The sequence below is a fragment of the Puma concolor genome, chromosome C1 (genome assembly GCF_028749965.1).
Source record: "Puma concolor isolate L17-30 chromosome C1, mPumCon1.1.hap2, whole genome shotgun sequence".
Lineage (NCBI taxonomy): Eukaryota > Metazoa > Chordata > Mammalia > Carnivora > Felidae > Puma > Puma concolor.
Window position 1 is genome coordinate 83,261,113 of NC_141674.1, and position 24,130 is coordinate 83,285,242.

Here is a 24,130-nt window from a genome sequence, read left to right on the forward strand (position 1 = left end):
CAATCATTGCCTCACAGAAGTCATGATTTAATATAATGATATTTTTCCTCTACTAATTCTGTAGCCACACTGACTGATCTTCTGGGTAACCTATTGTGAATGGAACACACGATATACTTGCAAAACATTTGACTAGACCCTCCTCTCCTGCTGCTGCAAGAGAATGGTTTCTTCCTAAGTCACAAATCTATTCCGAATGTTAATTAAATATTTACAAGGTACTTTAAAATCCTTCCTGAATGCTAATATGAAAATAGCAACCTAGGTTCATTTGAATAGGCAGAAATTTTTGCCCTTCCAAATTAAGGGCCTCTGGCCTCTAAGTTTAATTCAAATAATCCAAGGATTTGAAAAAAAAAAAAAAAAGAATTGAGCACCTACTATGTACAAGGCCCTGTGCCAGATGTAAAGACAAAAGTAAACTTTCCGGGACTAGAAAATTTGTCATAAATGACAACATTGCATATTATTTAATTCACACCATTTCCCTCTGGGCTTAAAGGCCAAATTAGATGCAAAACACTCACCTTTTTAGCATTAAGCTTTTACCTTGCTCCTTAACATACAACACTGTATCTAGTTACATAAAAATGTGGTATTTTCTACATATTAACATATATTTCCACATTTTATTCATTAGGTTTTTGAAAGTATTTTAGCATGAAGTTTCCATTTATTGTATCCCAAAATAAAAATAGCATCAAAGTCCTTTTGCAACTCCCAAAACACAGTTAGGGAATAATGATCATATGCTAAAAAATGTAAAATGCAATTTGTGCTGTGCCCCATTTACTACAAAATCACTACGAACAATGCATTTTGTACAGTATATTGCTCCAGGGAAACTGGATCAGCATCAGGAATGAATAAAGAACACTGCATCTGAAATCAGCTAATTCTGCTTCAGTGCTTTTAAAAACTATTTGTTATGATATTGCTTCCTGTCAAGCACATAATGTGATATTTTCCTCAATAAAACTAAACAGTCGCTGTAATTTCAGTTTCCCTCATTTTCCACTTTTTAAGCACTAAATATTTAAACAATGCAGACCTGGAAGTCTCAAATCAGTCATCTGATCCACACATCTTCTTGCCTAAGGTACAGTTACTACCTATACAGGGGGCTATTCTGTCACACAGAAATACGTGAAGGCAGCTGTTGAGGTCCTTACCTGCCCGCAGGCCAGGCCCATTCCTCTTTCTCCCATGCCATGTGGACATGATAAATTTAACTCCAGGGCATCTGCTCCAGAAGCCTTTACAACGGGGAAGGAAAATGAAAGAAAAGGCAAAGCTTTATTTGCGTCCCGATGTGTTTTCACCATTCATAACATAGGTCACATTTGTCAAATTTAAACTCTTCTGTTTTCTGCATTATAGCTATCTTGTGAGGTATATTCTGACTCTCAAATTAGAATTTCTGTAACAACAGCAATAATAGCAACAGCAAATATTTTTTAAGTGCTTATAAGAGGACACTCACTGTTCTATGTGCTTTATATTCGGTGTCTTTAATTCTCATAATCCTTGGATTAGCAGGACACCAAATTCACAGACAAGGAAACTGAAACACAGGGGAGTTAATGACAAGCCTCATGTATTAAGTGACACAGCAGAGATTTTAACTCAGGTCTGTTTGACGTCACATTTATTCTTCCCTACACAGCTTTTACTTTTATAGAAACAAATCTTACTAATTCTGGATACTTGGTCCAGGAAGTAGCAGTGCAAAGAAAAATACAGTAGGCTACTGGGAATGCATACAAGTAAAAATTTAAATGTTTTTAACTGAAAATCAATTGTATTGTATTGAAAATAAGTCCATGCTAAGAAACATGAAGTGCAGATAGTTTTGTCTTTAATAATTAAATAGGATTCCAATTTAACTCATTAATTCATGAGTATACAAAATGGGTCCTGTGAAAATGAACACAATAGTTCACTCCTAGTGTTCTTAGACTACTTGAAGAATCGTAGAATTCTTGAGAAGTCTTCTGTAAAAAATTCTAAGAACAAGCAAAACACTTTTTTAAATAGTTTAATATGGTAATTTGAGGGATGGGGGATAAACTATTCAAGTTTACATATTATTTTACCTAACTTCTAGAATTTCTCCAACACCACAACTAGGTCAACTAGAAGCTTGAGTCAGTTTCCATAACATTATAGCATGTCTATTACATCATGCAAAGGCTTTAAAAATACAGTTCACTACTTTCTAAGTGTATCAACAGACCTAGCTGTTTCTTCAAGGGCTCACTTTTCTTCCTAATTGTTCAAGACTTTAGCCTATTTTTTTCTGCTTTGTAAATTGTAAGTAGGACCTCAACAAACTGAAGTATTCTAGCTAGCTATTTCTTGGTCAACCTTCTTAACCATCTTTGTTCATGAGTGAATCTGCTCTTTCTTTTACACATTTGTGAAAGTTCATTTGATCATTCAGCTTGTTTTCTAATACTGTTTCATTATGGTTTCTGATTCCCTAATTCAGTTTTAAAATGCTTCATATTATCTGAAAATTACCATGAATCATGCTGTTTTTTTTTTTTTTGGTGATGAGCATGAACAAAGCACAGCCTAAATTCTGAGTTCTAATCCTAGGTTTGCTAAGGAATCGGGGATACTTTAGGAAGTCAGTTGATCTTTGTCTCCATCTACTCAAGTATTAACTGTAGATAATAGGACCTATCTCAAAATCATGCCATGTGGGAATTACCAGCTTAATTAAAAGATTGTGCATTGCAATTATATACAGTATTGCATTTTTCTTAGTCTTAGTTATTTCAAATAGTTCCTTTAGACTTCTTTATTTAGTTGAAATGCAGCAATTAATAGCAAATCAGTTCCACAACATTTTGGATTAGATAAACTTTAGGTGGTATTTGTATATATTTACATTATATGTATTTCCTAAATTGTAAGTGAAAGCTAAGGTTACAATTAGACGATAATAACTAATATTCATTGAGTACTTACTTACAATATGCCAGATACTTTACTAGGCTCTTTGTCATGAGATATATCATTAGCCCCATTTTACAAATGATAAAGCAGAGGTTACAAAGAGTTCAAGTGACTTGCTTAATATCTCTAATCTTGTAAAACCAAGTGTTTGAGTCCAGAGCCTATGTTTTTACTCACTATCATAACTTATCAGAAATCATTAATTCCAAGGCTGGAGTTGATACAGTGGGTTAAGAAGATGTAACATTTAACATCCTTAAAGCTTCTAAACTTGAAGTAAAATTAAAATCTTGTAAAACCACCTATCCAATTTAAAGGCTTTTCAGTGACTAATTAATAAAGATTTCCCCAGTATTATACACAAATACAAACACTGACCCACCAAACACATCTGAAAAGGCCTTTGATTATCTCAAAACTGAGATAATCCTTCTCAAGGTAACCAAGAGACAGGGAACATTCATTTGGCCTCTGCTTGAATATTCTTGTCACAGGATGTACACCCCCTTAAAAGGCAGTTAATTCCATTTCCAAGCAACTATGTGCATTCAAAAAGCCTTAATTGCTGAATTAGCATGAAATGTTAAATTAACTGAAACTGGGCTTGCATTCTGACTCCTGTTAGTTACAAGCATTTCGGTTTACTCATTTAGCCCAGAGTTTATGCTACCTAACCTAAATGATTACACAATAAAGTAACCTAGTGAAGGCCACGACATAGAAAATTTGCTGTTTCTAATTTCATACATTATCTGCTTATCACCCATTTATTTACATGAAGTAGAATGTATATGTTAATAGCCTAAACTCTGGAGGCAGATTTTGTGGGTTCGAATCCCACTTTTACTATATACTATATCTATAGTCTTGGGCATATTATTTAACTATCTTTTGCTTCAGTTTCCTCATCTCCAAAAAAATGGAAAGCAATGGAAGTAACTCATAGGTTGCTTTTGAAAGATATATATAAATTTAATAAAAGTGAATGACTTAAAACAGTGCCTGGACTATAGTAAATATTATGCAAGGGTAAGCAATTGCTGTCTATCTATCTGTTTCTTTGTCTATCCATCCATATATTCATCTATCCATCCATCCATCATCCAGGCATCCAATTAGAATCTCCAACTTGCCCTTCTCCAGTCTTGACTTGTAAAAGGATTTAAAGTAACTGTCTACACTTCGTGGGGAGGGGGAAGAAAAGAAAAAAAAATTATTGTAAGTAATTATCAGAATAGTGGGAGCAGCGTAGTTTCTAAAATTCTCTGAATCACTTTATAAAAACTCTCAGAGAAACCAGAGTAGCAAAAACATAAACCTTTGCACAGTATATACAACAAAATCAGATATAAACTTCTTCCTCTTCTCCCTTTCTTACCCCTCCCTTCCCTCCTGATTGATGTAGTTTTAAAGTCATTGGGTGGGACAGAGCAAGGTAGCTAACCTAGAGGATTTAGAAGGATCCAGGAGAGCCCAGTGTGGCTTATCAGAGCCCAAGAACAATGAGACGGATGTCCATGTGGAGGGTGGTTTGATGTAGTATATCAGAGCCCAGGTGGGAAGGAAAGGCTTCCACGGGTGGTGGGGCTGGCAAAAAGCATCAGAGCCCAAGCAGGGTGAGGATGGTGTTTCCTTGGGGGGATGAAAGGTACACTTCTTGAATTTTCTCTTAATTTCATCTCTTAAAATACAATGCCCATTGTTGACTTCGTATGTATCAACACTGTCATCTAGTCTCATGTGTTCAAAACTGGAGGCATAAATTCTCCAGGATCTTAAACTACTTTTAAGTGGATTTGGTACAGGTAAACACTGAACTGGCTTGGGCCTTACTGGACACTAAGTCAGTGACTGTCTCTTGTCTGCAAGCTGGCGTCCACCTTTCCTGACTGCATTCAGTGTGCTAAAGATCACTCTTCACAGACTTATATCCACCTGCTCCTACACATTTCTATGGTTCACCTTTGCTTTCTGCCCCAGCCTATTTGAGATCTCCTAATTCTAACATCTATTTAATTTCACGACACACTGCTAGCCCAAATTCAGGCTAAAAAAAATGGTAAGAACTCAGCTTTTCAGTAGTTTGTTTGGACTCCCTGCTAGGAATAGTGTGGCCACCTGGTCTTGACACCTGAGCATTTTCCCTGGACCTTTCTCAGTAGGTGACATCCTACCAATCGTGGTCAGAACTTTGGCAATCCCTCATCAGGTCCCTGGCTTAAAACTTTCTACTTTGTATCTTAATCACCTCAAGTTCATTGGTGCCAAATAAAGTGCCACTCTTCCCATTTATTCTGTAATTGTTTGCTCTTTGTTTGTCACATGTCAGTATACCAGCTCTGTATCCCTATTTTGCTTCAACAAATACTTGAGGGATAACCACAGGTGGGCAAAGCCCTGTGCTTGGGATTGGAGATTAAGTGGTGAACCAGCCAGGAGTCTCCACCCCCAGGAGCTTGCTGTGTAATAAGCAGGACAGAGGTTAATGAGCGAATGACACCACTGTGATTACCACTGTATTAAATGCCACAAAGGAAAAGCACAGGCAGAAGTACACCTAGATTTTGGGGAGCCTGAAGCGTAAACACATCAGGGAAACTTCATTAAGAAAAAAAAAAATAAGTAAAAATTACAAATCCAAAATTAGGTACAGGGGTTTAGAAGTAAACTTGGGCAAGTAAGCCCTGAAGCGTATGTTTCATTAGTTTTATGGTAAACTGGCTTCTGAAGACAGGATCTTAGAAGGAGTTAGGCAGAGGGTTTAACCTACCAATCAGGGGACTCAGAATTGAGAACAAGAGAACACTGTATGAGTAAGAGAGAATGTTCCAGGCCAAGGGAATAGCAAAGGCTGTCAGTTCAGAGTGTGTCGGAGGAGTAGGAGGAGACCAGCAGGTGCTGGGATGTGGATACCAAACTGAGGATGATGCTGGGGAAGCAGACAGGGTCCAGAACATGGTGGGGAGGCTTACAGGTTAAGGTAAGGATTTTGCATCTTAAGAAGGAGAGTGGGAAGGTTTCGGATTGCCTGAGGGCAAGCTGTCTCATAAACTTGGATTAGGGTGGTAGCAATGCATGTTGAGCCATATTCAATTTATCTGCTGGTTCAAATCTGATGGCCTTACTTGCCACTCAAGCTTTTGCCACTAGCTTGAGAAGAGACCTCAGTCCCTGATGCTGTTCTCACAACTTCTACCCCTGCCAGTTCTCACAGCTCCCTCACCATGGGAGCTGGGCTTTGCCACAGCTGCCACTGTATCTGTCAAAGTGAAAGCCCCAGAAGTACCCATGTGCACACCTGACCAAGAGGCTCTAGCTTTTTCCTAGGTTCTGGGTTTAGATGTCACAACATCTCACAAGACACATCAAACAAGAAACAAGAAATGTCTCACAGCATGCTGTGGGATTTGGCTTCCTTATTGGCAGCTGCCCTAAAATGGGCAGGATACACAACCCAGGAGTGCAGAGGAAGGCAGAACCCCGGGGTGTGAAATTTGACCAGTGAGAGACAGTAGACAGAAAGGAACCAGTAGGTACATCTCTCACCCTTCTCCTCTGAACTGTTGTGAGGCAGGATGATTTCACAAAGCACTCTCCATCCCACAGGACAGAGCAATTAGCTCCATTTCCTTGTGAAGTGGGAGCCAGCCTGGAATGTACCACACAGGATCTGCTTTCCCTTCTTCCTATCTAATTTCCCTTTTGCTCCCACCCTTCCTGCTCTGGGGTTGTATCCTTCATTAAGCATCTTCACATTACCTTTGACCCAGGCTCTGTTTTCTAAGCTAATACGCATTAAGAAAGAAATGGATTCAAGATCTATTAAAATCAGTTCAAGATCTGTTTAAGACCTGATATTGTCAGCGTTCCATACGGTTCAGTTTGGTGTCTTTCTGATCTTTCTGACTGGGGTATCTTTCTAGTATGATGGGTGCTATATCTTATTCACCTCTGTTTTGGCTGGCAAGAGACTTTGCACATAGTAGGTGTTCCATAGATCTTCCTTTGCATGGAATTGGAGTAGGTTATCCATGTCCCAGAAAAGTAGGAAAGCCTGTGATCAGATACAGAAAACTTGAGCAGACCCTAACAATGCTACTGATTTGACACCAAACTGTGAACACTTTTCTAAAGGCTGCTTCTTTTCTATGGCGTTCACAAAACAACAAATTCAAACCAGGTTGAAGAATGCATAAAAGATGACAATAAAAGCATGTGTATTCTTGGGTTAAACTGAAAAGGAAGGTTTGGTTCAGTATGGTTCTATTTCCGGGAGGAAACAAAGCTTTCTAAAAAAAATATGCACATGATAGGAGCACATGGGTGGCTCAGTCAGTTAAGTGTCTGACTCTTGACTTTGGCTCAGGCCATGATCTCACAGTTTGTACAATCAAGCTCTGCATAGGGTTCTGTGCTGACAGCACAGAGCCTGCTTGGGATTCTCTCTTTCCCTCTCTCTAACCCTTCCCTACACACACATGCTTGCTTTCTCTCTCTCAAAATAAACAAATGAACTTAAAAGAATATATTTAAAAAATATGTACATGGTAGGGGTGCCTGGGTGGCTCAGTTGGTTAAGAAGTCGACTTCAGCTCAGGTCATGATCTCACAGTTCATGAGTTAGAGCCCCCTGCTGGGCTCTGTGTTGATAGTTCAGAGCCTGGAGCCTGCTTCAGATTCTGTCTCTCCCTCTCTCTGCCCCTCCCCCACTTGCTCTCTCTCTCTGTCTCTCTCTCTCAAAATAAATAAATAAACTTAAAAAAATAGAATAGGAAAACACAGTGGTAGCCTCTGGTGAAACAAATAATAATGATCCTTCCTCGTGCAAATTTTCATTCTGACACAGTTTCTCACTCTTTGCTTTTTCATGTTCTTGTACAACTTGATCTGTCCTGCTGTTACACATGTGTCATTTCTGTTTTCGGATATAATAGTAAAGAGCTCATAACAGATTTCCTTGGTTCCCTATTGCGTAATTCGAAAATTAATCTACCATAAGGAGAGGAACTTCATGAATTTAAAGTATATTCGTCATTACATTAAGTCATCTGCTGAACTTAAAACTCGTGCTAGAACAGCTGGTGTGATAGTTCTGATTTCTTACCGCCCATTATCAACACCCCCCAAAGAAATGTACACTGTAAGTGGTATAGTAAGTTTGGTTTGAATGGGTTTTTTTTGTTTGTTTGTTTTTGTTGGTTTGTTTGAATGTGGGATCTTCTATTGTAAAAAAAAGAAAATCTGTTTTAATCTCTTTTGAAGCATGCATTCATAAAAACAAAACTGACTCTACAAAGCGTTATTGGGTACCTATCAATGAGCTATGATGAATCATGCTGCCTAATGCGGCCCTCCAGGGGGATGTCCCCTCCAGGGGATAGCTCCTTCATGCAATATGCCCTGGGATGGTCCATATTTTAAGATTATAGAAAAGATTTTTTTTTTAATTGACAGCATCTATAGATTGACCTTCTTGTTATGTAGATGGCTTTCCTGGGGAGAGATTCTATAGACTGGTTTGACCCAATGGAAAGCATAACTTTTTCTAATTTTTTTCTCTTCTTTTTATCCTCTCTTCCTTCCTATCCTTTGTTTTTGCTGTTCTTTTTTTTTTTTTTTTTTTTTTGCTGTGAGTACTTATGATATTAAATAAAACTGCAATTAAATAAATAGGTACAGAATGTGAGAAACGTGAAAAATATCTTTAACTTGGTTGGTATGTTACTAATAGGAAGGCTTTGGACTTTTTAAAAGTAAAATTTGTTTATTTAAAAGTTAATGCTCATTACTGAAGAATATATTTATTTTAAAGTATTTTATTCTACAGAAAGGCAGAAAGCAAGCAGCGTGATAAAGCCATTCATCATAGTCAGCTTAAAATTGGCAAAGCTCATGCCAAGCACAGGTTCTGTGGAAGATTTCATGGTCAATTAGGTAAATACATGTATAAAGTGGACCCAGCACTAAAGATCACGAAACCAATTACTGATCATGTTTAATTTCACCCCTTTAAGTCCCAGAAGTAATTTTTCCCTCGCAGTTTTAAGATATCCAAATAAAATGTACAATTTTCGAACACGATAGAAGGCTTTATAATATTTTATAATGTACAGTCATTAGTATATAAGCGCTGTTAGATTTAGCCTTCTACATTTCTGAGAGGTTTTCAAGAAACCCCAGCTGAAGCTATCTAGATTATTTTTCATGACAGCATGACGGACATAAGTATACAATTTTAAGTATGTATTTTTCTATTTGAAATACAAATTGGAGGCACATGGTTAGTTGTTTGCATTTGTGCAAGATTCAATTTATATTATAGAAAACCTGCTGACTAGTGTTCAATTCAGGAGCATTCTGTCCTACCATTTTATGCATGTCTGTATTCAAACTAGAATAGTATTAAACGAACCTTTTATATTTTAAATATTCAACAGTTTTATATTCAAAATTTCTTCTCGCTGTCAAACTAGTTTGCCTAAAGGCAAGGTAAGATCCTGTTACACTCTCAAAGGTAGAATTAAATTTTATCATGGCATCCATCATAATATACAGTTTGCTTAATATGCAAATAAAGAGTATATGGATTCAAAGAATAAAGGATTTTTTTGGTACTGTGTGAAATCCAAGGGACCACTTTCATAGAATAGATTCCTTTTAAATTTACATTTCCATCATTTTAATGAAAACACAGGGTAAACAAATTATAATAGAAATGTTTTAAGTTACCATTTTCCATTCAATTTTACTTCTACTGTGTTATTTTTCATGGCAGCTCTTTATTTAAAACTAATAAAAATGGAAGAGGAGAAATAAAATAAATATATACTAAAGAAATCATTACCTCAGCCATTTTGGAGAGTTCCATCCAGTCATTTTTGCTGTAACTGCACATGATGCTAGCAATCACAATCTTTAAAACGAAAAGAGGGAAAGAATGTCAGTTCAAATGGTTATGCTTTTGTACACAAGGGTATATTGATATTTACATATATATGTTTACAATGGTAAACTATAGTCTAAAAATTAGTTTTGATCCACTGAAAGAAAAATTATTAAAAAACAACAGAGTCTTCCAGTGAGGCAAAGAATGAGATTCTGGGCTTCGGACTTATGTTAGAGACTTTCTCATTTACTACCTCTGAATTCTTAATGTAAGTTACTTAACTTTTCTGGTCCTCCACATTCTTATTTTTAAAATGGAGAGAACAATGTGGACTTTGTCCACCTCAGAAAGTGATAGTGGGACTTACATAAATTTGTGCATGTGAGAGGGTTGTCTATATCACACAATGACATAGAAATGTTTATTAATATAATTTCTGCTGTAGCTATAAGTTTCAAGATACGGAAAAGAAATAAATTAGTGTTTTCTTCAATCATATCTTATTACAGCATGGATAATAATACCTTACATATTCACATTACACTATAAGTTTAAACTTTATTAAATGCTGATTATTTGACTATTTACAATAACCCTATAATAGAGGGTACATAGAATAATAGCTACTAATATCTGCTCAGAAGCCAGAATATCCGCATTAGAACTCTGACTCTACCACTGACTGTGTGGCCCCAGGCAAGTTATTTAGTTTCTTCACTGGTTAAACATGGATAATAGTATGACTTACTTAGGAAAGAAATAATGGAAGTTGCTAAAACTTACATAGCTCTTATGATGTTGTAGGTGCTTTTTAAATGGTTTTGACTTCATTCACTTAATTAATTGTTCCCAGTGCTATTTTCCCCATTTTATAGAAGATGCTGAAATACTGAGATGCACAAGTAGCACAGATAATAGGGAGCAGAGCCAGGACTCAGACCCAGGCAGTTTGACTGGGAATCTGTGCTTTTAACCGCTAGATTTTGCTGGCCCAAAGCAAGCATTCAATACATGTCATTAGTTTTTTTGTTTTATTATTAACATTTAAAGACTGAGATTGAACCACAAAGAGTTTGTGCCAAGCCTAAAGTTGCAGAATCTAGAGGAAGAGTCCACTAAAAGTCACTAACTATGCTCTCACTACACTCAGCTTTCATATATATGTCTAGAAAACAAAACAAAACAAATATATGTTGTAAATGCTTTCAACATTGACAGAAACAGAAAATAAGTTGGGATCATACACCATGAAAACCACGGAGACAACAAGCCTGACTGTAACGCTGGGTTAATTTTTTTTCTCTCCTGATAGACTATAATCTCCATGGGAGCTGGGCCTGCTCTGTATCATTCATTGTTCACCTACAATAATCAGCATGGTGCTTGGCACACAATAAGACTGAGTGAATAAATGAATGAGGTCACCAAAAGTTTAGGAGCAGGGAGTTGCTTTATCAGCTCTTCCTTTTTTTTATTTGTTTTTTAAAATGTTTGCTTATTTATTTTGAGGGAGAGAACAAGAGCTGCAGTGGAGGAGGGACAGAGAGAAAGACACAGAATCTGAAGCAGGCCCCAGGCTCCGAGCTGTCAGCACGGAGCCCAATGTGGGGCTTGAACCCATGAACCACGAGATCATCACCTGAGCTGAAGTCGGATGCTTAACAGACTGAGCCACCCAGGTGCCGCTATCAGTTTATCCCTTTAAGATTAAGCAGAAATGAGTATCTTGAGTCAGAGAAGGGAAAAAACAAACAACAGATGAAAAGTGTTGGCAAATAATTATCATGAGTCAGAGTGAAGAGTGAGCAAGGCTGATCTGGGTGTTGGTCTTGGTGATAGAAAAAAGGGTCAGATGTTAAAATACACAGAACCTGTGAACCAGACAGAGCAATTGAGAAACAGGGATCAGAAGATCTGAGAGTTTGAATCAGATACAGGTGGGACAATGATGAGACATAAGATTGATTCCTCTTTAGAGAGAGAACAAAAGGAAGAAAGTAAATGATGAACAGAGAAAAGTTAAGAATGCCTAATTATTTTGGGGTGAGTTCAGGAGTCAACATTTGTGTCCAGTGAGAATGCAGCTTTTAAGAATTTGGAGAAACAAATGTTAAGAATGACACATGGCCTTTTCTCTAGGGCTAAAAGAAAGGGAAAAGTCAAATTCCATGCTTGCCCATTTGCTAGCTAAAAAAGGATCACCAGCATAACTTATGAACCTTCAGTAAGAGACGCTCTTTCTGCCCTTTTCACGTGATCTAAGATCAGGGATATTCTGCCCCCCTATTTTGAAAACTAACCAGTGAGAAATACCACAGTGTACACCTGATCTTCTAGGACGAGACTAATACCTCCTGGTGAGTATCCCCTGCATGAACAAAAACGGAGCCCATCTAAAAGGAAAATCAAATGGGGGCAGGTCAGACAGATTCCTATTGTCCTCGGTGGCTTCAAGGTCAAAAAAACCCCAAATTTTAAAAACAAAACAGTTAATAAAAAGAGTTTGGAAATGGGCAGAGCCTCCAGGCTTGTTGCTAAAACTTTAAAGGCAGGGTGAGATCCAAAGTTCAAAATGAAAAACAGATTTTAGCATTAGATACGAGTGCTTCTCTGGTGAAAGTAATAAACAGTATACTAAGGTTTTTAGGGAGTTTTATTATTTAAATCAAGACAAGCAAAAAAAAAAAAAACCCAAAAAACAAAAGCCAAATATGCCTCTAATTATGAAAAGTAATCCTCAGGTTCACATTCCTATAGAAATATGAAGCAGTGCTGAATCAGCACAACATCCTCCTCTCCCATGGCCCTCCTAGGCAGCCGTGGAGGACAACAGGGAAGACCCTTATAGTGGGCAGGACTCAGCTAAGCAGATAGCCTGACCAAAGAAATCTGCTGCCAGGAAAATAATGTTTACCAGCACTGACTAGTAAATGACTAGTAAATAACCATGTTTACTAGCATTGACTAGTATATATGATATATGCTCTCAACTAGTGTCTAACCTGGTTCCACTTTACTAAATGGCCATTTTAATTTTGACAAAGCTGTTATTGCTTCAAATATATATTGATTGTGTTGGGGTTGGTTAAAGTCATTTTTGACCTATAGGTCCTGAGGATCATGAGAAGCTGTGGTTGGGCTTGATGGAGAGAAATAAATATTACCCAGATAATTGTCCTGAACATCAAGAGCCCTGGTGCCACCAAACGCCTGGGGATGCAGTGACTTGGTATGATTTGGCATGGGGTGTCACTGGGGAAGGGTGACCACAGGTGGGAGAGAAACGTTATGTTAAGCAGAGGTAGATTTTTGTGTGTGTGCTCTAAGCAGTCAAGCACTACCTTGTTCTTCTTTCCTCACTTTCTGAAACAGACTCTATGTTCTTGCCCAAAAAACAGAAAGTATCTCTAACAGGGCTGATCATAGCAATCAGCCACTCTATTCCTGTGGAAGTCCTGCACTGGAGCTGGGAAGATAAACAATTCTTTTTCTCATTGGTCCCTAAACTGGAATGAAGTGTGTTCAGAGCTGCTGGTGACCCCCAACTGACTCTTCACTTAACCGATCTTGCCACCTCCACCCAGAGCTAGTTATGCTAGGGGAAAATAAAGCAGAGACAGGGAAGTAGAAAATGTGTAATGGGAAGAGACCTATGCTAGCCACTTCTAAGCTAGGTGTACCACTAACACATCTGTATGTGTGAACTAACACCACTTTGTCTTAAGAAAATTCAAGTTGTATCCTGATATCTTTCACTTAGAGTCTTGACAATTATTACATTTAAAACTAAAATTGGCACTTTTGAAATAACTTCCTAAGCAATTTTTTAACAGTTAAGTAAATGTAAGGGAAAAATATATACATTATTTTTAAAATGCCAAATTGTCTTCTTGGTCTAAATATTTTTAATCTAAAACCAACTGATATTTTGGGAAAATATGTGATGACATTCTACTTCAGGGGAATAAAAATGACCCAAAAATCATTTTATTCTTTATTAAAACATATTAGGATTTTTCAAAGAGTCAGGCTAAAAGATATTAACATTAAAAGGACACTGGGCATAATTTAATCTTTCTTTGATGATTAGAAAGCCTTTCCGTGTTTTACTGTGCTTGGTTTTTAGGCAAGCAAGAAAGGACAGGGTTTTGTTTTCTTCCCATGAAAAAAGAGAATTGATGGATATTTTATATTGTGAAACATCATGCTATATTACTAGAAATAAATATTCAGTGAAACATTTTCTTAAAGCCAGGGTAACTTTTGCCTATATTTCACTTAAATTAGGCCATTTCTAGTGCTCCAGTTTTATAACTCATATTTTAAAAATCATTGGATAATTTTATACATAGGCAAATTTATACATGGCCAAGTGCTATGTAGTGTTTGAACTACATCCTACATTTTATGACACACAGGCTAGTGGGAGAGTCAATGTCAGTTAGTCCATTAATAAGCAAATTGAGCATGTACTGTGTGCTTGCTACCAAATGACATAGAAAGGAGTTTAAGACATTGACTTAGAGTCTTTTCCACTGAACACTCAACTAATATTTATTTTTCTTTAAGTTTATTTATTTATTTTGAGAGAGAGAGAGATAGAAAGAGAGAGAGAGAGAGAAAGAGAGAAAGCAAGGGGCAGAGAGAGAGAGGGAGAGAAAGAGAATCCTAAGCAGGCTCTTCACTGTTACTGCAAAGCCTGATGCAGGGATCAAACCTACAAACCATGAGATCATGACCTGAGGCAAAGTCAGATGCCTAAATGACAGAGCCACCTAGGTACCCCAACTGATATTTCTTGAGCACATACTATGTACCAGTAACTGTTCTAACTCAGAAGTGATTTAAAAAATGAAAGAAGTCCTTGCCTTCCTGTAGCTTACATTTTAGGGAGAGAAAATCATAACAAGTTAAAAAATTATTAGGACTATTTACACACCAAGATTATTGTTAGAAAGGCATAATAGAGGACAGTAATGGAGAATCAGTGGGGTGCACAGTGCCTCCATCAGATGATGGTCAGTAAAAGGCTGTGTGAGTTGAGACATGATAGATAAGAAGGCCCCTTACACTGAAGAATGGGATGGGGAACTGGAAGACAACTGGCATTCTAAGTAGAAGAAAATACATGTGCAAAGACACTGAGGTGGGAATGAGCATGACATATTTAAGAAAAAGAGAAGGCCATGTGGATGGAGTTTCATGATAGGGTAAGACGAATTTAAGAGAAAATGAGACAAACTGTCAGTGGCCATATCTCTATGAGCTGATCCCTGTGGGAATTGGGTTTTATTATAGATGCAGTGGAGACTAGTGAAAGGTTTAAAGGAGGGTGATAAAAGAATCTGATCTGCATTTTAAAAAGATGTGTTTCACTAATTTATAGGGAAGGGAATGAAGGTGTTTCAGGATGAAAGCAGAGTCCAGTTAGATTGAAATAATGTGGCTTGCATATTACCCATGGGGATGCAGTGAAGTGGACAGTTCTGAGCTAGAACCAACAAGACTGGTCAGTGGTTAGATTCAGGAGATGAGAGAAAAGGAGAGATTGAGGCTGATCCCTAGATTATTGGCTTGAGCTACTAAGCGGAATGTAGACAGTTTACTGAGATGCAACAAGGCCTAGTCAAATAACTAGTGTGGGGTGGGGGGAGGTACTAAGAGGTTCCGTTTTCATATCTTACACATAAAATGTCTATTAAGCCTCTCTCATTAATGAGAACATAAACCATGTCACTGTATACATGAGTCTAGAACTCACTAAAGAGGTTAGAGATGAAGGCGTACGTATTAGAAACTTCGAAATATAACAGTATTTAAAGCCACCTGGATAGGTGACTTCAAAGGGAAGAGAATAAAATACAGAAAAAGGAAGGGCCTGGGATGCCATCTGAGAATGTGAGGTCACAAATGCTAAGAGAGGAAAGTGTTCCAGAAAGCAAAGACCAATCCACTCTGGTGAAGACAACTAAGGGTTTGTGTGAGAGAATACAGAATCGTCCATGAGGTTTGGCAATACAGCAACCATTGGTAACCTTTACAAAAAATGGTTTCAGTAAAGCAGCAAGGACAGTAGTCAGACTGGAATAGTCTGAGTGAATAGAATATACAGAAGTGGAGAGAAGTGACACACAAATCTCTCCCAAGGTTTTGGTGAGCTAGCTAAAAGATAAATGGGGCAGCACATAAATGATTATGGGAGGTCTAGGGAGAGATGTTTTTTCTTAATGGGCCATATTTGAGTATGTTTTTATGCTGGTGGAAATAATCTGGAAAGGAGGAAAAAGCTATTGAGAAGGCAAGAGGTGATGATGAGTCTTTCGCATAAGTAGAAGTAACCTTTGATAGGAGCAGAGGCACTGTTTCCGGTTTAATGGGGTGGAAGAGAAGAGTAGAGAGAGAAAAAATAGGTATGGATGCAATTGCGTTTATAGACTTGGTGTGGAAAAGGTAAAATTATCCTTTCTGGTATGCACATTTTTCTTAAGTAGTAGATGAGATCTTCCGACATGAAAGAATGGGGGACAGAGGCTTAGAAATAATGAGGGAGAGGTGCACCTGGGCGGCTCATTTGTTAGGCGTCCAACTTTGGCTCAGGTCATAATCTCACAGTTCATGAGTTCAAGCCCTGGGTCAGCCTTTGTGCTGATAGAACTTATTCCAAACAACAAAACAAAACAAAACAAAACATGTTAAATGGCTTCTATTGTCATCCTCCCTAACTTTTAAATGAAAGAATCACAATTCATGATTAAATTATTTTTTAAAATTACATTTCCTTTATGGAAAAAATAAAAATGATTTTATTTAGCATTTTTTTTCAAACTGATTTACCATAAAGTTTGTACATTAGAAATTAAGGTGAAGAACAACTTAAAACATCTAATTGGTTACAAGCTGGCTATATTCCCAAATTCCCTTTAACTTAAAGTGTATGCTTAAAACACATGTCAGCAACACTGTTTTGGTATTCTGTAACTATATTATGAACTACATTGGAAATTCAGTCAACAATTCAGCTGCAAGACAACTTAAATTTTTTAGTAGGGGAAAACTGAAAAGTGACAAAGGTGAACAACTGTAAATTACAAGTAGCTGAGTTAGGTTTTGTCAAACAATTTAACAAAATTATCCCTAACACTACTGGGATTATATCAAGGAGGAAAAATAGCATGGGACATGTGATTTTCAAAGACATTTAAACCAAGAAAATATGTTTATTAAATATTAATTAACTGTACAACATTCAAATTTTAAATGCTCTTTGTACTGTAGTAGAAATAAAGTGGAAGTGAGATTGGTACAATTTTCCTTAAATGTACACAATGAGAATAGCACATTAACAGTGAAACTTTCCTCATATTTTATATGGTTATTGCTTATTTGATGTTTGCAGATGAGAATAATATTCTTAAAGTTGTCTTTTTATATTGTTTAAAAATTCATCATTTTCTTTGTTTATTTTGGGACTAACAAATGTGCTGTTTACACAACTATTCCTAACATAGAAAAGTCATATTGCAAGTTAAACAATATGCACATAGTTTCCATAGAAAATCAGACATTTTCCACTAAAACAGGAAAAAATAAAACACTGCATACTATTCAGAAACTGTAGTAATGGCTGCTTTTTCCTCTCCTTTTGATCACTTCTTTAAATATTTTATCTAGTTTCTGTCCCTATTCTGTCTAGGAAGTCATCTCCCCAAGGTCATCAGTGACCTTGGCAAATAGATACTTTTCAGCCTGAATCTGTACTGGAACTCTCTTCAGCACTTAGACAGTGAGCTATCTCCAGCTTACTGAAACCCTCTTCCATATGAGCTTTGGAGGTACCTCTTTTTGTTACTTTCATTTTCATTGTTCCTTCTCAGGCTCTTCTACCTCTGACCACCTTTTACATGTTGATGTCCCCAGGGTCTACTTATGGTCCTCTTGGTATCACTTCATACACATTTCCTTGGATATCACATTCACAACAATTTCAGATCATATCCGTATGTAGAAAAGTTATAAAGTGTATACCTCCAACCTATATCTTTCTCCTAAGTTCAAGAACAACATGTCCAACTGCCTTCTACCCCCTAGATTCAATTTGCTCAAGATCAAACTCTGCCCTGAATTTGTTCATTTCATGTTAAATATACTCCACCCTTTCATCCCAAGTTAGGAAACTAGATTTCCTTTCTTCCTTTCTCTCTCATCACCTACACCCAGTTATTCACCAAGTACTCTCTAGTCCACTGGTTCTTTGACTTGGCTAAGCATTGAAATACCCTGAAGAGTAAGGAAAAAAAAAATAACCCTAAGGATTCTAGGATAATTTGTATGTAGTTAGGCCCAGGCATCAGGGTTTTTCAAAGATCTCCAGGTAATTCTAATGCACAGGAAAGTTTGAAAAGCACTGCTCTAGTTTACTTCCTAATGATCCCTTCTAAGTATTCCTGATTCTTCATCATGACTGTCTTAGTTAAGATCCTCACCACTGTTACCCTGGATTACTGGAATAGCTTTCTTATTAGTCTCCCTCTCTCTCTTTGCAGCCTATGCCATCTGGCAGATCCTTCTAAAGAAACAAACCTGATCATACCACACTTCTTTTTCAAATCCAACTTCAGGATAAAATCTAATTCTGTAATAAGCTGTACAAGATCACAATGCTACTTTTGCTCCAACCACATTGAATTACTTTGCTTCCTGAATGTAACATGTATTCTGCATTCTCCTGGCCATATGTCTATTCCTTTTGTCTGAATGAATAAGGAATGGTCCCTGTGCTCTAGGAGCATATGGTATAATAAAGCAGACATATGTAAATTGATAGAAAAATAATTATAGTGTATGAACCAGGATATAATGACAGAAGAAAGGGAAGGGTGATTATTTGTACCTGTGTGAATCAGGGAAGATATCCTAGAAAAGCAACTCCTACTAGACTCTGAAGTCATGCTTGGGTGTTTATTAGACACTGATTAGAAATAAAAGAGGCAAGAGCACTCCAGGTGGAGTGAGCAGCAGAAGCAAAGGCACAGGATGCTGTGTTTAAGAAATATGCTCTGTTGGGCGCCTGGGTGGCGCAGTTGGTTAAGCGTCCGACTTCAGCCAGGTCACGATCTCGCGGTCCGTGAGTTCGAGCCCCGCGTCAGGCTCTGGGCTGATGGCTCAGAGCCTGGAGCCTGCTTCCGATTCTGTGTCTCCCTCTCTCTCTGCCCCTCCCCCGTTCATGCTCTGTCTCTCTCTGTCCCAAAAATAAAATAAACGTTGAAAAAAAAAATTTAAAGAAATATGCTCTGTTTAAGAAATCCCAAGTAGTTCAGTTTAGTGTTGGGGAGAAATGAATGGATACATATCATGGGCAATGGAACTGGGTGCATTGGTAGAAATCAGGTTCATCCAGGCAGGGTCTGAAACTATGGTTCCTAACCAGTTGGGCAGTTGGATTAGAATTTTGGATTACTCTGTCCAGTAAATTCCTGCTCCTCATTTGGGCATTACCTTCACTAGGAACCCCTTCCTATGTACTCTTCTCCCCTTGACTGGGTCAGGCACCCCTCTTCGGAGATCCTATGGCATCCTTTGCATTTCTCTGTTATAACATTATATGGTATTAAGCTGTTGTTTGTGTGTTTTTCAAAAGATGACTGAAGTTTGGGGGACAGGGCTTTTTTTCATAGGTATACCTCTAGTACCTAATATTATACCTTATACATAATTGGGATTCAATAATATTTGCTTCAAAGGAATGCTGGGACAGGTAGCTGAGGAAAGAAATTCCCAGTAATGTACATTTTTATTACCAATCCCAGTATTTAAATGTAAGCAAATTTCTACATTCTAGAGAGAGAATTAGAAGGACAGATAGGTGGTATAAAGTAAGAGGTTCGAAAACCTCTCAGAATTTATTAAGTATACTTTATATCAAAGAACAGTAATCCATTAAATTTATGTATATATTTAAACTTACTGCACATTTTCACATACACTATCTCATTTATTCCCTGTAATAATTATGAATTTGGAAAACTTTATACTGAGAATAATGAGCGTAGATCATTTATTTTACCAGGGTCAAGCTAATCAATAGCAGAAGCAAGGATTAAGTTCAGGTCTTTTGCCTCCAAGTTCCTCTCTACTACATTAAGATTTACCATATTGATTTCCTATCCTTTCAATTTACATTAGAGATTCCAACTGATTTTGCATCCTCAATCTTCTTGTGGTAGAGTGTTCGGGGAGTGGGGTGGGGGAAGTGTTCTTCTCCCTGTATTCATGCCCCTTTGCAATGTAAATGTGCAGCTACTCCCATCACATGGGGGATTTATTTACCCGCTACTGGAATGTGGACTGACTTTGTGACTTGTTTTCATCAACAGAACATGGCAAAAGTGATATTGTGCCAGTGTCCAACCAAGGCTTGAAGAAGTCTTGTCCTTTTTTGCCCACTCTGTTGAAATCCTGCCTGGCCATGTGATCAAGTTGGCATAGTCTGCTGTAGGATCAGAGCACATGGGATAAGGATGAGGCATCTAGGTGAAGCTACCTGAGACTAGCCAGCCCCAGCCGACCTGGAAATTGACTACAGAAAAAGTGGGATGAGCTGAGACAAGAACCACCCAGCTTATCCCAGCCCAAATTGCTAACATGCAGAATTCTGAAATAAATTAATAGTTGTTCAAATCCACTAAATTTGGGGTGAAGCACATGCTGTGTACTTACGTGTGCCAAGCATTGTGTTAAGTATCTCACGTGTATATCTCTAATCTTTAGGACAACATAACAAAACAGAAATTACCAGCCCCATTCACAGATAGGGGAAAAACTTATTTTAAGAGGTTAAATAACTATTCATGGTTTTTCAGCTAATAAGAGTAAATACAAATCTTGAATTGTCTGGTTATAATATTTTTTTTCTCTGAATCATTTTTCTGTGTTCCTTAATCATACATTTATAGAAGACCTTGTGGGTTTATTCCTATAAATGGTAGATTTTATTCAATCCATGACAATTTTTATTACTTTCCTTCTCAGAGGTTAATGTCATTTTTATGTTCTTGGCCAATGGGTTATTTCACTGCAACTCCAAAACTACCATCTAAGCTAGAAAGGAAGATGGAAGTGCCTAGGAAATCAAAAAGTGAGGGAAGACCAAGTGAGCAAGACCTAATGAGTGTTCCACTGTTTTCTAACCACTTAAACATGTTAAGAAATGAAGATAGGGTAGTACAGGCTCTTTATAACCTGGCCCCAAATCCATTGCTTTCCTGTATCTTGACACACCATAATGAACACCCTATCTATACTGCCCACCAGATATCCTTTTAGATTTCCATCTTTTTCCCATGCTGGTCTCTCTTCTTAAGAGTACCACCCTATTCCTCTGACAGTATATCTCTTATTCACGCTTCAAGGTCTAACTCAGAGCTCATTCCTATCATACCACCCTCAATAAACTCAGAGATAGGATCACTGTTTTTATTGGGTATTAGGGTGTAGTTTACCTACTTCTATTTCAGTTCCTGTCACAGTGCATCACAGATGTGTATTTATTGATAATTACCACTGACTTCTCTTACTCCATTCCATGGGAAAATATAATTTTGATTCACTTTTGTTTTCTTTTTTTTTAGGTTTATTTATTTATTTTGAGGCAGGGGAGGGGCAGAGAGAGAGGGAGTGAGAGGATCCCAAGCAGGCTCCATGCTGTCAGCAAAGAGCCTGACACAGGGCTCGAACCCACGAACCACAAAATCATGACCTGAGCCAAAATCAAGAGTAGGATGAGTAACCAACTGAGCCACCCAGGCACCCTTCACCTTTGTTTTCTTATCATTTGGTTCAGCATTGCATAGCACCTAATACACTTTAAAGTATCTATAGAAGGCAGTATGGTCTCATTATTTGATTATTAATTTTTAAAAACTTTCTGGTTCAGGGGCACCTGGGTGGTTCAGTCGGTTAAGCATCTGACTTTGGCTCGGGTCATGATCTCCCAGTTCATGGGTTCAAGCTCTGCATCAGGCTCTGTGATGAGAGCTCAGAGCCTGGAGACTGCTTTAGATTCTCTATCTCCCTATCTCTCTCTCTCTCTACCCCTCCCCTGCTCATGCTCTGTCTCTCTCTGTCTCTCAAAAATAAATAAATGTTAAATTTTTTTTTCAACGTTTATTTATTTTTGGGACAGAGAGAGACAGAGCATGAACGGGTGAGGGGCAGAGAGAGAGGGAGACACAGAATTGGAAACAGGCTCCAGGCTCTGAGCCATCAGCCCAGAGCCCGACGCGGGGCTCGAACTCACGGACCGTGAGATCGTGACCTGGTTGAAGTCGGACGCTTAACCGACTGCGCCACCCAGGCGCCCCAATAAATGTTAAATTTTTAAAAAATTTCTGGTGCATCCCTATAAAGATTATTGTACTTGCTGTAATCATGGAGAAAAAGCACATATATGAAATTACCATGTCTACCATGTAATTTTATAACTATAAGCCATTTACTGTCTTGATAGCATGACTTTGGCACTGACTTTAATCTAAGATGATTAGCTGGATTTAAGTTGTTCTATCACTGTTTACCCTTCACTGAGGTTGCAGTAAGTCAACTGAAACCATGAGATTTGAATTCATTGTACACAAAAAAAGGCATGTTTCTTACACAAAACCTGTGTATGAGATTTGATTTTGCTTTTACTTAAAGATCATGATACGTTGCCTATTTTAATGTGGTTCATTCAGGAATACTGCCTTTCAAACGCACATAACAGGGTTGATTTGAAAAATGTTATGAAGCATCTATATTCCAATTTTAAACTTTTTCTATTTAGAGGCTATAACAAACATGCATTTAATGAACTGCTTTTATAAATTAATAAGACTAATAATTAATACAGTGCTAATATGTGATACAGGAATGAAAAAAAGGAGGTTAAAAAGAAAGTAATGAAAACTCTCATTATAATCACATGGAATGATGCACTGCATTAAATAGTCTGGGCACTCCTTCCAGTACCATACATATAGCACATGGGTGTTGTAAAGATTATTGAAACATTTTCTGTAAAGACTAAATTCCCAAATGAAAATTTTATGTAAATACTAAGTGTTATTGTAATTATTTTATGAGATGTAGCTCTTTTGCTCTCATTAACTATGATTGCATGTTTAATGCACATTCAATTAGATAATTCTGTTGTGTGAGTTAGTGGTATTGTGTCTTAAGTCCTGGATGGTAAGCTTCTGGAGGACACAGGCTGTGTCTTCTGTCTCAGCATATATCCCTGTGGGGTGGGACGGCCTGTTGTGTTTACCAAAGTACTTGACACATGTCAGGGACTCACAAAATATTTGTTGAATAAGAAATACATAAGTGTTGATGTGCAATATACGTTAGATGCAATGCTTTTAAGAAGTCAAGGACTTCTAAAAACACACAACTTAGTCTTTTCCAAATACATGTTACTACTTCACAGAAATTGTATAGGATGGCTTAAATTCAATTCACCATGGGATATGCCACACAGTGTTGGAAGACTGTGCCCTGGCTGCTTCCTCAACATTACACATTCTTTCCCAGACATCACCAGGCACTTTCCCACACTTCCTTCCAGTCTTTGCTCAAATGTTGCCTCAGTGACACTCTATTGAAGATTGCAAACCATCCCCTCCCAGTCCTACTATCTTTTCCATAGAATATTCTATTATATCATTTTCTTATTTACTATATTTGATGTCTTTCCCCCCATCAGCTGGAATGTAAACTCCACCAGAGTAAGAATTGCTGTTTTGGACACAAAACAGTGCTGGCATGTAGGAGATGTCCCATACTTGTTAAAAGAATGATCAAATACTAACATATTATTTAATTGTCTTTCTGCATGAACTACCTATCTATAAAATGGGAATGATTTGGTTTGCCACACTTATTTCATAGTGATTATTCTGAGAATTACATGGTATTATGTATCTGACATTAAATACTTTTCAATGAAATTCAATGATAATTTTTATTACTAAGAGAATAATGTCATATTCAGATTTGCCATTTTCTACAATTTAGAGTGCAAACAATGACATTTTGAAATGGTGCAATACTTGGGTTTTAAACATCCACAGATAAGACTTTAAAAAATATGTCATTGGAAAGGGTAGAAAGCATTATCTTTATATGCTTCTGTGATCTTTCTATAGTGTCACATTGTGGGCATTTTATATTTGTAAATTAATACATTTTTTAAATGAGTGGATCCACAGAATATTTTGTGTATAGATTCACATTTTATAGATA

At 37.4% G+C, this 24,130-nt stretch overlaps 1 protein-coding gene across 2 annotated transcripts in view; it reads right to left on the minus strand.

The window, feature by feature from the left end:
- Window positions 1-24,130, minus strand: part of DPYD (dihydropyrimidine dehydrogenase) — an 878,551-nt gene that overhangs the window by 273,690 nt on the left and 580,731 nt on the right. For both annotated transcript variants that reach the window (XM_086717643.1, XM_025935274.2), the window contains 2 exons: window positions 9,809-9,877; window positions 1,173-1,256 (listed from right to left, as the gene is read on the minus strand). In XM_086717643.1, coding sequence (XP_086573769.1) covers window positions 1,173-1,256; window positions 9,809-9,877 — 153 coding nt within the window. The remainder of the gene's footprint in view (window positions 1-1,172; window positions 1,257-9,808; window positions 9,878-24,130) is intronic.